We start from the raw sequence: 12,364 nt of genomic DNA on the forward strand, positions 1-12,364 counted from the left end.
CTCTCTCTCTCTCTCTCTCTCTCTTTGCCTTCCTCTCTCTCTGTCTCTCTCTCTGTCTCTCTGTCTCTCCCTCTCTCTCTCCCCTTCTCTCTCTCCCTCTCTCTCTCCCCTTCTCTCTCTCCCTCTCTCTCACTCTCTCTGTCTCTCTCTCTTTGTCTCTCTCTCTCTCTCTGTCTCTCTCTCCCTCTGCCTCTCTCTCTCTTCCTCCCCCCATCTTTCTATATACATATGTACATACACACACACACACAATGGTGTGAAAAAAGGGGAAAGAGCTTCCCAATGCACATTGGAAGGCTGGGGACAGTCCAGTGCTGAAGGTTAGCAGTTCTTGTTCTATAGATTGATATTTTTTTCCAGCCTCCTGAAGGACCATTGACTTTCTTGACTGAATTCTCTCCAAAGCTTCTTTCGATAGGGATTCCTCTTGATTGTATGCAATTGCTCAAGGAATTGGGCTTGCTAAAAGAAAGGTGGAATTGAAATTTCTCATCTAAAGAGGAGGGAATAGAGTATTGGTTCTCTCCTTTTTTTTTATAGTTTTCAGGTTCTCATAGGTCACTTGCAACTCTAAAATCAAACAAGCACAAGGCATTCTGCAAAGAAAGGATAGAAAAAAATTATTTTTAAAAAATAAGCCATTTGCACCTAAACTCCACAATGCCAATCCAAACTACTTACTTGCTTTACTGAATCACTGTTTCCATCCAGAATTTGGTATATTATTCTGCATTTCTCTTTCCTCTAAAAATCACTGAATAAAAGACATAGAAAGTAAAGGGATAGCAATTTTTAGCTAAAAACAAGAGCCTGGTTTCTTTTTCAATCTTCTTTGAATCAGCATTTTTGCTTCAAAATACAGTTATTATAGAACTCCATAGCAACTGAACAAGAAATGGAGGCTAGTGGACTAATTCAGTCTTCCAGGGTGGATTGAGTTAGCAGAATGCACTTTACCAGGGTTAATAAGAGTTCCCCTTCTCCATTCTTTCCCATCCATTTTCCTCCATAGAATTCCAAATTTAGCTGATTTCAGAGAAGATGGATTAGGGAAATGTGAATTTGTGTCATGGTGTCACAGCCAACAATGTCTTCATTTTTCTCTAGGCTGCATTCTTGCCTCTCTAGATTTTCTCTACCAAGCCATAAAAACCTCTTCATGGAAACCCACTTTTCCCCTAAACTTCTCATACTAGAAGTACTTTTGGCCCCTGTGACCTCTCCCTTTTGATAGGCCATTTGAAGGAGGATGCCCAGGCTAGTTATGTCTTCATTCGTCTCCAGGTTGTACTCCTGACTCTCTAGACTTTCTCTACAATGTCCTTTCACCAGATACTTTCATCTCTTCTCTCTCATCACCTCCTGATTAGTTTCCTTTTATGTGTTGTCTTCCCTCATTAGAATGTAAGCTCCTTGAGGGCAGGGACTGGCTTTCTTTCTGCTTATACATATGTGTTTATATATATATATGTGTGTGTGTGTGTGTGTGTGTTGTATGTTTATATATAATACATTTATATATAGGTATACATATATATGCCTATATGTACATATACATACAAATGTCTTTATATAGGCCTGTGATTTTAATGAGTTATGGGAGCTCCACCAACTTAGGTTATAATTTATCTGTAACTTACAGTGTTAAAGAGTTGCCTAAGCCTCACATTGGTTAAGGAACTTTCCCCTTAGTCACATAACTATCATCAGAGTTCTTGACTCCAAGTCCAGTGCTCTAGCCTGCACCATGCTAGTTGTATCCATATAGATATACACACTTTAAAAATCAGCAATAGGGACTTACCCATTCCTACTGAACTGCCAGAGCAAGTTACTGTAATAAATAAAAATGCACAAAAGTTTAAATGGATACAAATAAATTTAACTTGATGATTATAAATCACTGAATAATTTTACTCTGAAAAATTTAATTTAATCAACAGAAAAGGAAAATTTAAAAATGCATGAATCACAGGAGAGAAGTAGACCAGCACATATTTGGGTCGCATCCTTAAATTTATAGGAATTCGTTTTGTTTGACTATACATGGTATAACAGAGTTTTTGTTTTTTCTTTCCTTCTCAATGGCGGAGAGGGGAATGGTGGTGGTGTGTTTGAGACTGGGGGGAAGAAGAGAAAGTGGATTTTTGTTGATTGAAAAAAAATTAATTTAAAAATTAAAGTAGTGGGGCGGCTAGGTGGTGCAGTGAATAGAGCACTGGCCCTGGAGTCAGGAGGACCTGAGTTGAAATCCAGCCTCAGACACAACACAAAAAAACTAGCCGTGTGACCTTGGGCAAGTCACTTAACTCCAATTGCCCTACCTTCCCCCCTCCAAAAAAAGCAAAACAAAAAAAAAATTTAAAGTAGTATCCTTATAAGGAAAATACCGAATGTTTAGCTCCCTACTGGTAGCTGGACACTGGGCTTTAATTTTCATGTCACATTGGTTTCTTAACCTGTGACTATGGGAACTATGAATTTCACCAACTAATCAGAGCATCTAAAAATCTTAGAATGAGAAAGAACTTCAGAGGTCATCTATTCCTACTCGAACCTGAAAAATAACCCCGACCATGACATCTCCAATGAATGTTTTGAGGTTTCCAGTGACAGGGAACCCATGACCTCTGGGGACATCCCATTCCACTTTAGGTGAGCTCTAATTTGGGTTAGGGGTTGGGAGGCCATGATCTAGACAGAAGTTAACTTGATTATTATGCTTATTATTTTATTTCTTTTACTTTTTTGGAGGCAGTTGGGGTTAAGTGACTTGCCCAGGGTCACACAGCTAGTAAATGTCTGAGGCCACATTTGAACTCAGGTCCTTCTTACTCTAGGGCCAGTGTTCTATCAAATGCGCCACCTAGCTGTCTCTTATAATTTAGTTTAAATCTGGTTCTCTATAACTTCTACCCCATCGGCCCTTATTCTACCCTCAAAATCCTCTTCCGTATACAACCTTTCAAATATCTGAAGACAGAACTTATGTGCCTCATACTTTTTTTTTCTCCTCCAAGATAAACAACCCTAGTTCCACCAGTTAATTTTTATTTGTCAGAGACAGCCAGGTGGCTCAGCAAGTAAGAGCACCGGCCCCAGTGTCAGGATGACCTGGGGATCGAATCCAAGCTCAGATACTTAGCACCACACCCAGAAATAACTGGCCGTGTAACTTGAGCAAGTTACTTAACCCCAATTGTTTAAAAAAAAAAAATTTTATTTGTCATGGCTTCAAGTTTCCACAAGTCTCCTTAGGGTAGCTATGTGGCACAATGGAAAGAGCCCTGGGGTTATTATTAAGAAGGCCCGAATTCAAATCCAACCTCACATACTTACAAGCTGTGTGACCTTGGGCAAGTCACTTGATCTCCATTTGCCTCAATTTCCTCAACTGTAAAGTGTAGATAATAATAGCATCTACCTCCCAGGGAGGTTGTGTGGATCAAATGAGATACTTGTAAAGTGGTGTCTGTTACATAGTAAATGCTATATAAATGCTATTGTAATTATTTATCATTATTATTATTCCTCACCATCCTATTTGCCTCACTCTAAACACAGTTCATTCTGTCAATGAATTCACTTAAATATGACCTCCAGAATCAGAAATAATTCTCTAGATGCATTCTGACCATCATAACAGGTGGTGAAACTGTCCTTTTCCATGTTTTGAACTCTGGTCTTCCATTAATGAAGCCCAAGATGTTAATAGCTTTTCCTGCTTGTCCTATTATTTACCATTCATCTTAAGCTTGTAATCCTTTAATATCCCCATGTCTTTTTCGTGAGAATTCTTCCCGGGCACCTCTCTCCAGTTTTATACTTCTGTAGTTGAGTTTTTGAACCCAGGTATAGGGTTTACATTTATTTCTGTTTTATTTCTAGGGCCAAGTGCTTAATGGCTTTGGCCCATTGTTCCAGCTGGTTAAGATCTTTTTGGGTTCCAATGCTATCATTCAGTGTATTAGGTATCCCTCCCATCTAATAATCTCAGAATAGAGAAATATGCCATCTATTCTTTCATCTAAATCATTGATGAACAATGCCTCAAACAGAAGTAAAGATGGAGTCCTGTTATATTCCATGAGAGATCTCCCTCCCCTAAGGCAGACAGTGGTTACTTAATCAACATTCTGGGGGTCTTCTTGGTCTCTCAGTTTGGACCTACCAAACTGTATCATCATTTGAATCATATCTTTCCATCTAACTTTATTCTAAGCTCTCAATGTCGACTTAAGTTGTTACCCTTTACTTGAGTATTTACATTTTAATAAGGTGAACTGTTGGGGTCTAAAATGTCTTCAGGACTCTAAGGAATAAAGTTCTATTTCTAATGACTTTTTAAGCAAGTTTCCTTATCCTATCTATCTCCTTCTTCATCTAATAGGCACCTATCCTTTGTTCCCTTCTCAGGAGTGATACTTTCAATTATCTTGCCCTGGGAGTAAGACATAAACAGTATGAATGACAGTAGCTACACAGAGAGAAAGTTAGGGCCAAGTTGTTTTTCAGGAGCACTTGACCCAAGTTCATTACATGAATCATCTTAAATCCCTTGAATTGTGTTTCTGTTCTTATGTTCATGTGCAAAGTTCAAGTGGGTTTTTTTTTCTATTTAAAAATAGATGAAAAGCATATGAAAGTCTTCTGGGTAAGATTATAGTTATGGTTTGAGGGAAAGGTTAGTGAATTTTTCTCTGTTTTTTTTTTCTTTTCATCTTCAGAGAGAATGGTAGTTCCTTCATTCCTTTCTTTATTCAATCAATGAAGAATTATTAAACTGTGTGCAAAGCTCTGTGCTAGACATAGAGGGAGATCCAAAGTTGTCAATACCCAGATTTTGTGATCCCTCACCCAGGCCCCGTTCTCCCTATCTCCATCTCCCATTAGCTCTGAGGTTACATAAAAATTATTTCCCCAATTTGAAAACAAATTGCTATACCAAATAATCCATTTGGGGCATGGATGAGTAAGGGAAGGGGAGGGATGGCACAAAATTAAATATAGAGAGGGTACTGAGACATCAAAATGGTTGGAAATCATTGACTGCCAAAGCAGGCTTACTTGGAATTTATATTCTTTTTATCAAGGCGACCTATTGTAGCAGAAAATTGAAAAACAGTGCTTCATAGTGGGTAGAGTTCTGGACCTAGAGTCCCAAAGACCTAGATTTAGATCCTACTTCTGATACTTGCTAAGGGTGAGGCTATGAGCAAGGAATGTAATATCCCTAAACCAAGACAGGTAGTGTGGTATAATAGCCACAGGGGCAGCTAGGTGTCACAGCGAATAGAGCTGTGACTGGCCCTGGGGTAAGGAGGGCCTGAGTTCAAATCCAGCCTCAGACACTTGACACTAGCTGTGTAACCTTGAACAAGTCACTTAACCTCAATTACCTTGTTTTCCTCCCCGCCCCCCCCCAAAAAAAGAGCAGACCCCCCCCTGGGTTCAAGTTTCACCTCTGACATAGAGTGCCTATATGAGACCCTGGGCAAGGGACTAAACTTCTCAATGCCCTGGGCAACTCTCTGAGATACACGTTGCTGACCTGCATTGGGAGGAGGGAGTTTCCTCACTTGGAAGTTGTCTATAAGAATGCAATAGCACAGCCAGTCTTGGACCTAACCAGAACAGACCTGATCCTTACTACTTATCTCCTGATGTAGTTGTGAATTTCACAAGAAATATGCACATAAATGCCTTTGTAAACCATAAAGGGCTTCATAAATAGCAGTTATAATTATGCTCGCCTATCCATAACCTTTCCAAATAGCAAATAAATTTAGTCTCAATGAATCCTGGCTTACAGGAATGACATAGTTTCAGTTCACCTGAATATATTTTTTGGGGGCAGAAGGTAAGTTTCAATCCCATTTCATCAACTGGAGACACCATGACTGTATACACATCCCCACAGGGTATCTCAGTGATGTCACAGTAGCTAAGTGCAGAGGCTGGGGTACAAGTGAAAACGCCTTTAGATCCATAGAGTTCTGCCCTGTAGTTTGCAGATCCTCCTGAGGCTCGCCAGCAGATCTGAAGACCATGATTGCCCAGTCGATATAATTTCACCCCCAAAGGGCAGCAGGCACCTGAAAGGTAAAGTCCGTATCAACATTCTTCTTCTTTTATTTTTTTTTTAGAAAACAAAATTTGTCTGCCCATTTAATGTCTACATGACTTTGGCCAACCATGAGATAAAAGATAATTTCTGAAAAGTAGCCGCCAGCATAGAGCAGCTAGACCCCACAATGACAACCATTTATATGCTGCATCTGTGGCAGCCTGGTGTGGTCAAAAGATCCCTGGTTTGGAGTGAGAGCATTTGTGGCTCAATTTTAATCAACTCTGCAGCTTACTATCAAGGTGGAGGGAGAAAAGAAGGGAATAAGCCCTTAACTGTAGCACCTACTATGTGCTAGATACTGCATTATCAGGATCTAGGGCTTTACAATTGTTATTGGAAGATGGGTGCTATTATTATCCCCATTTTACAGTTGAGGAAACTGAGACAAAGGAAGGTTAAGTGACAGGGTCACACAGTAAGTGTCTGAGGCTGGATTTGCACTTAGATCTTCCTAATTCCAAGCCCAGTGCTCAAGCAAGCACTGCACTACCTCGCTTCCACTTCATTCAGTTCAGTGCAACAACCATTTATCAAGTGACTCCACTTTGCACTGCTAGGTACTAGAAAGAGAAGGATAAAAATGAAGGAGTTCCTGCTATCAAACAGCCGACATTTTACTGATGGGTTAGAGGCATAAAGCATGTACATGAGTAAATAAGTGCGAAGCAATGCAGAATTATTTCAAGAGGGATAGTGCTAACAACTGGGAGGAATCAGGAAAGGCCAGATGTAGGAGGGGGCATCCAAGCTGAGCTTTGAAAAGAAGCTAGAAAGGTTGCATTAGGGGGCAATAAAAAAGACTTTAATCTCCTTGAACCTCAGTTTCCTCATCTGAAAAGTGAAGGGGTTGGACTGCATGACCTCTATGGTTCCTTCCAATATTGTATTTTTTATTATATTACTGCATGGACCTGTTCCCTTCAGGATAAAAATGTCTACGCATTTCCAGGGCAATTAATTTATTAATTTCCAACAGAATGCCTTTGAAACTTCAGACCCTAGGATTAAAAATAATCGCAAACAAAAAAGTAGACATTTTAGAGAATACTAATTCACAATGCAAGTGCACATAATAGAAAGAAATATAGTATACATTTATATATGCATTTTAAATACTCTTATAATTAAAGAGAAAGGGTTTCTCCCTCCCCTTTTATATATTCACATATATGCTATATATGTATATATACACACATACACATATAGCATATATAATTATATTTGTACATGGTTGTTTTACTCTAATAGAACACAAGTTCCTTGTAGCCAGGAATTATTTTATTTTTGTTTTTTTTTTTATCTCCAGTGCCTGGAGCATAATAGCTGTATAGTAAATGCTTATTGAATGAATGAAGAGGTAGGGTCCTCATTGATTAAAATGAAATTTACTGCCAGATTTTTAGCAAATACTTACTGGATGAGTAATCTTTGTAGGTACAAAAAGCAGTCAGTCCTGTAGCACTGATAGCTTTCAGAGCCACTGTATAATTGGTGCCACAGCTGATGCATCCCAGGATACAGTAATTTTGCAGAGTATGACACTTAGACTGTCCTTTGTGAGACTCGAAAATTGTCACGTACGTTTGTGCCCCAGTCCCAATGGTCCAGCTTACATTGATTACAGACTGAGTGACTTGAATTACTCTGAGGTCTGCTGGGCAACATGGCACTTCAAAATGAAACACAAAAAAAGAATAACTTGATTTCATGTCCTTTAAATTATCTTCTTTAAAATGGTCAGGGATTAAGCTCATACTTTATGTATCTTAATCTCAAAATGTCCTAAACAGGATTCATTATCTCTCTCCTTGAGCTCATCTCTTCCCCTAGTTCCCTATTTCTCTTGAGAATACCTCCATCCTTCCAATCTTCTAGGTTTGAAATTTCAGAATTATCTTCAACTCTTCTGGCTCATTAATCACATCCTTCCCAACCAATAAAAAAAATCAATTGCCAAGTCTTGTAGATTTTCTCTTCCCAGCATCTTTTGCATCTATCCCTTTCTCTACTCACATTGTAACCATTCTAGCTTAACTCTTTATTATCCCTGTCCTGAATTATTGAAATAGCCTCTTAATTAGTCTTTCAGTTCTCAGTTTCTCCCTTCTCTAATTCATCATTCATACAACCACCAAACTGACATTCCACCAAAATGGATTTGACCATGCTCAATCCCATCTCTAGCCAACCTATTTTCCCACACTGATTTCACTGTACTCATATCCTTGATGTTCCATCCAATGTGGCACATTTGTTATTCTGTATACATGACATGCTAAACCCTGTTTTCATGAATTTGCATAGGCTTTCTCCCATTCCTAGAATGCTCTACATCCATTTCTGCCTTTTAGAATCCCTAGAACCTTTCAAGGCTAAGCTCTCCCTTGCCACCTGAAGCCTTGCCTAATCTCAGCAGATGCTTTTGTTCTCTTCCCTACCTTCATCCTGAAATTATTTTCATTATCTTTGTATATCTATTATATTTACTCAACTATGAACAAATCTTTCTCCAAAAAGATGTAAATTCCCTGAGGACATGGATGTTTTTGTTTTTACCTTTGTACTTCCAGAGACTAGCACAGTGTTTTCTAAATAATAGGTTAATAAATGCTTAATGAATTAAATTATGTATCCTGAATTTAAAAATTGGCTAGTCAATATTCTTTTCCTTTTCATATCCTCTGATGTACCTATCCATCCATAATAGTTAATAGCCAAAAAAGGTGGTACAAAAACAACTTTTTCTGACAAAAGGGACCTTTACCAAGTTTGCTGACTTCTTGATTAATTAGACTTTTCTCCATTAAATACATGGATAAAAATACTATATATATAAAAACATATATACACATATACATATTAATCTTTTTCACTAAAAAAGTCAACAAATTATTCATTTATTATCACAATTTGAGATTCTCTTAGCCATTTAAGATACTTGTAGACATTCATATACAGCTCTCAATTATTCAGGGATTTATGGAAGCTTTGGTTTCTTCTCCCCATTCTTATTCTGTTGCTTTTTCAGACATTTTATGACTGGTTGATACTTCTAGAAAGAAGTTGGATGAGTCAGGGCAGAGGAGTGGAAACTAGAATCATTCTACTTCACTACTTGATAGTAGATCTTTTAAAATGTGTGGGAAAGGGACAGCTAGGTGGCACTGTGGATGAGAGCACTGGCCCCGGAGTCAAAAGGACCCAAGTTCAAATCCAGCATCAGATACTTACTTAGCTGTGTGACCCTAGGCAAGTCACTTAACCCAGATTGCTCTCTAAATTAAATAGATGAATAAAAAATGTATGGGAAAGGGAAAGATAGGAATTATTAGCTAAAATAGGTGGATTTCAATTATACATATATCCCTCTAATTCCCATTTGTGTTGGTAAGAGTTTATTCTGTATGATATGTTTACTAATCAAAAATCATAGGGGTCTTGAAATGTTTTCTGAGTGACTTTCTTGTGCCCTATTTCCTATAGCCCATTCTTTTGCATAGTATTGAGAATGGTAAATAACAACAACAACACAAATCTCAAAACAAATTCTAGTTTCTACCAAATTCAACATTCAATTTGATTTTTGCTAACATACCTGTTTCTAAGGGCACACTGTAGCTTGGCAAACTCTGTCCTGCTTCTGTTTGTGCCACAGCACTAATGGAGAAAAAGGATCCACAGGGCAGGTCAGCTATTGTACAGAACTCTCCAGAGCTTGTGCAGTGGTAGAGCCCAGCCTCTCCTTTGGCGGTTACTATGTAAGTGGCTTCATGATTATTGTCTTGCCAATGCACATTAATGATGGGGAAAGTGTCCTTGGACACATTTTTTATTTCTGGACTGCAAGGAGCTAAGAGAGAGTGGGTTATTTACTTAACCAGCATATGACAAAGCAGAGCTAGGAATTTTTCTTGGGGCAAGTACCACAAACCATACCTATTACAAGTGATGATGTATGGGTGAGTGTAGTAGGGTAGATAACACTTGGGTGATGAGATCATATCCAAGTATTAAAATGTGTTACACTTGAGACTCTATGTAGAATGGAAAGCTTAGGAGCATCTTGGATCCTCTTCTCCTCTCCCTTAAAAAATTCAACCTTTTGGGGCAGCTAGGTGGCACAGTGAGTAAAGCGCCGGCCCCAGAGTCAGGAGGACCCAAGTTCGGTTCTGGTCTCAGACACGTAACACCCACACAAAAAAACTAGTCGTGTAACCTTGGGCAAGTTACTTAACCCCTATTGCCCTCCAAAAGGCAAAAAAAAAATTCAACCTTTAGATCACTTAAGAGCTTAAAGTTTTAGCCTTCATGGTATTAAAACTGAGGCAACCTATGAATGACATGGGTAGCCCTGAGTAGCATTCATGTCAATTATTTCTTCTCTACCATAGCCACATCCTTCTTTCTCTTATTTGCCTTTCTCTTCCTTTCTTCCTTTTATGCCTCCCTTCTTCTTCTCTTCCTTTATTTCTCTTCTAGCACTTAGCACAAGGCTTTATACTAAATCCTTGAATTAATAAAAAGTTCATTGAATTGAATTGAATTTCTTTCCCTTTTTTTCCTCCCCTTACTAAGTCTAAGTTCTATTTCACGGGGCTGTTGGTAGCACCGAGTATATAAAGTACTCACTTTTGTAAACATTATAGTTCAAGAAAAATACTTGCTGTCATCATTATTCATCATTATTTTTATTAGTTCACTCAGTGCCTTTGTTGTGGCATAGAAGGGACTCTGGGATCTCAAAGGTTATGTCAGCACTAGCACAAGTTCTGTCCAGTCCTACAAAGTTAGAAAGCCCCTACATAAAGAATCAGTAAATCTTTCTTTCTTTTTTTTATTTAAAGCAATCGGTGTTAAGTAACTTGCTCAAGGCTACACGGCCAGTTTTTTTTTTTTTTTCTGGGTGTGGTGCTGAGTATCTGAGCCCAGACTTGATCCAGGTCATCTCGACACTGGAGCCGGTGCTCTTACTTGCTGAGCCACCTGGCCGCCCCTAAGCAATTGGGGTTAAGTAACTTGCTCAAGGTTACACGGCCAGATGTTTCTGGGTGGGTGCCAAGTGTCTGAGCCCGGGATTCGATCTCCAGGTCTTCTCAACACTGGAGCCGGTGCTCTTACTTGTTGTGCTACCTGGCCGCCCCTGACTGTAAATCTTTCATCAGACTACCATCCTATCTAAGTTCAGAGATGCTCATCAAGAAGAAAACCATTGAGGGGCATGTCTAGGTGGTTCAGTGAATAGAGCACCAGCCCTGGAGTCAGGAGGACCTGAGTTCAAAGCCAGCCTCAGACATTTAATACTAGCCATGTGACCTTGGTCAAGTCACTTAACCCCAATTGCCCTGCCTTCCCCCATCCAAAAAAAAAAGCAAAAATAAAAGAAGATAACCATAGAGTGATGAATATTTTTCCCATATAAACTCTCAAAGACCATCTACTATGTCTTAAAAGGGTCTTGAAATGGATCTATGAAGGATACACCTACAGAGACAAAGTCACATGTCCCTGAAGTATTGAAATAATCATAATCACCACCATCATCTGTGCTGGTCAGCATCAATTTACACATAGACATTAGTAAAAAAAAAAAAAACCAAACCAAACCATCTTGCTGTTTCCTTTGGTAAAAAGAGTCTATGAAGATCTGTTTCTGCTTTGAAACTCTGACAGGATTTGGAATAGAAGCTATACTGTACCTGTTGTTACCCACTGAGGAGCACAAGATGTATTGCTCCCCCTGATTTCACTGAAAGAATATACAGTGACATTGTACACAGTGTCACACTGCAGGGCAGAAAGGGTACAGGCACTAGCAGTGTCATTGCACTCAATCACATGGTTCCCATCAACAGCTTTTGTTTCATACATTTCAGCACCACGGACAGGAGACCAGACAAGCTCAGCCGTATCACTGGACACGAACACTGGGTTAATGTCACTAGGACAGCAAGGTGCTAAAGGATATAAGCACAGAGAGTGACAGTCAGCAATATTTGTCAAGAACAATAATGGTCAATGTGAGACATTATGCTAGAGTGGGACTACACTACTAGTAATCAAAAGATTTAGTTTATCTTTCTGTCTCTGCCAATGATACATTATATGGTCTTCGTTTTACCCTCTATAAAATGGAAATAATACCTGTGATATACTTAACTCAATAAGATATCATAAATATCCATAAAATAAATCCAATTCTTTGTCCTATAAGTCATTGATCAGCTTTCATAAGCC

The 12,364-nt window shown here is 38.9% G+C and overlaps 1 protein-coding gene and 1 long non-coding RNA gene across 3 annotated transcripts in view; one reads left to right on the forward strand and one right to left on the reverse strand.

Moving 5' to 3' along the window:
• LOC138162925 (uncharacterized) overlaps positions 1-12,364 on the forward strand; it is a 61,765-nt gene that overhangs the window by 7,017 nt on the left and 42,384 nt on the right. The gene's annotated exons all lie outside the window — the stretch shown is intronic.
• Positions 723-12,364, reverse strand: part of FNDC7 (fibronectin type III domain containing 7) — a 31,198-nt gene continuing 19,556 nt past the window's right edge. Inside the window, exons 6-11 of the mRNA XM_069090474.1 lie at positions 11,827-12,084; positions 9,726-9,980; positions 7,545-7,799; positions 5,835-6,095; positions 1,805-1,834; positions 723-754 (exon numbers count right to left, since the gene is read on the reverse strand). Of these exons, the coding sequence (XP_068946575.1) occupies positions 723-754; positions 1,805-1,834; positions 5,835-6,095; positions 7,545-7,799; positions 9,726-9,980; positions 11,827-12,084 (1,091 nt within the window). The remainder of the gene's footprint in view (positions 755-1,804; positions 1,835-5,834; positions 6,096-7,544; positions 7,800-9,725; positions 9,981-11,826; positions 12,085-12,364) is intronic.

Source organism: Petaurus breviceps, unplaced genomic scaffold (genome assembly GCF_028583685.1).
Source record: "Petaurus breviceps papuanus isolate PSGF00001 unplaced genomic scaffold, PetGlider_PUasm1.0 186, whole genome shotgun sequence".
Lineage (NCBI taxonomy): Eukaryota > Metazoa > Chordata > Mammalia > Diprotodontia > Petauridae > Petaurus > Petaurus breviceps.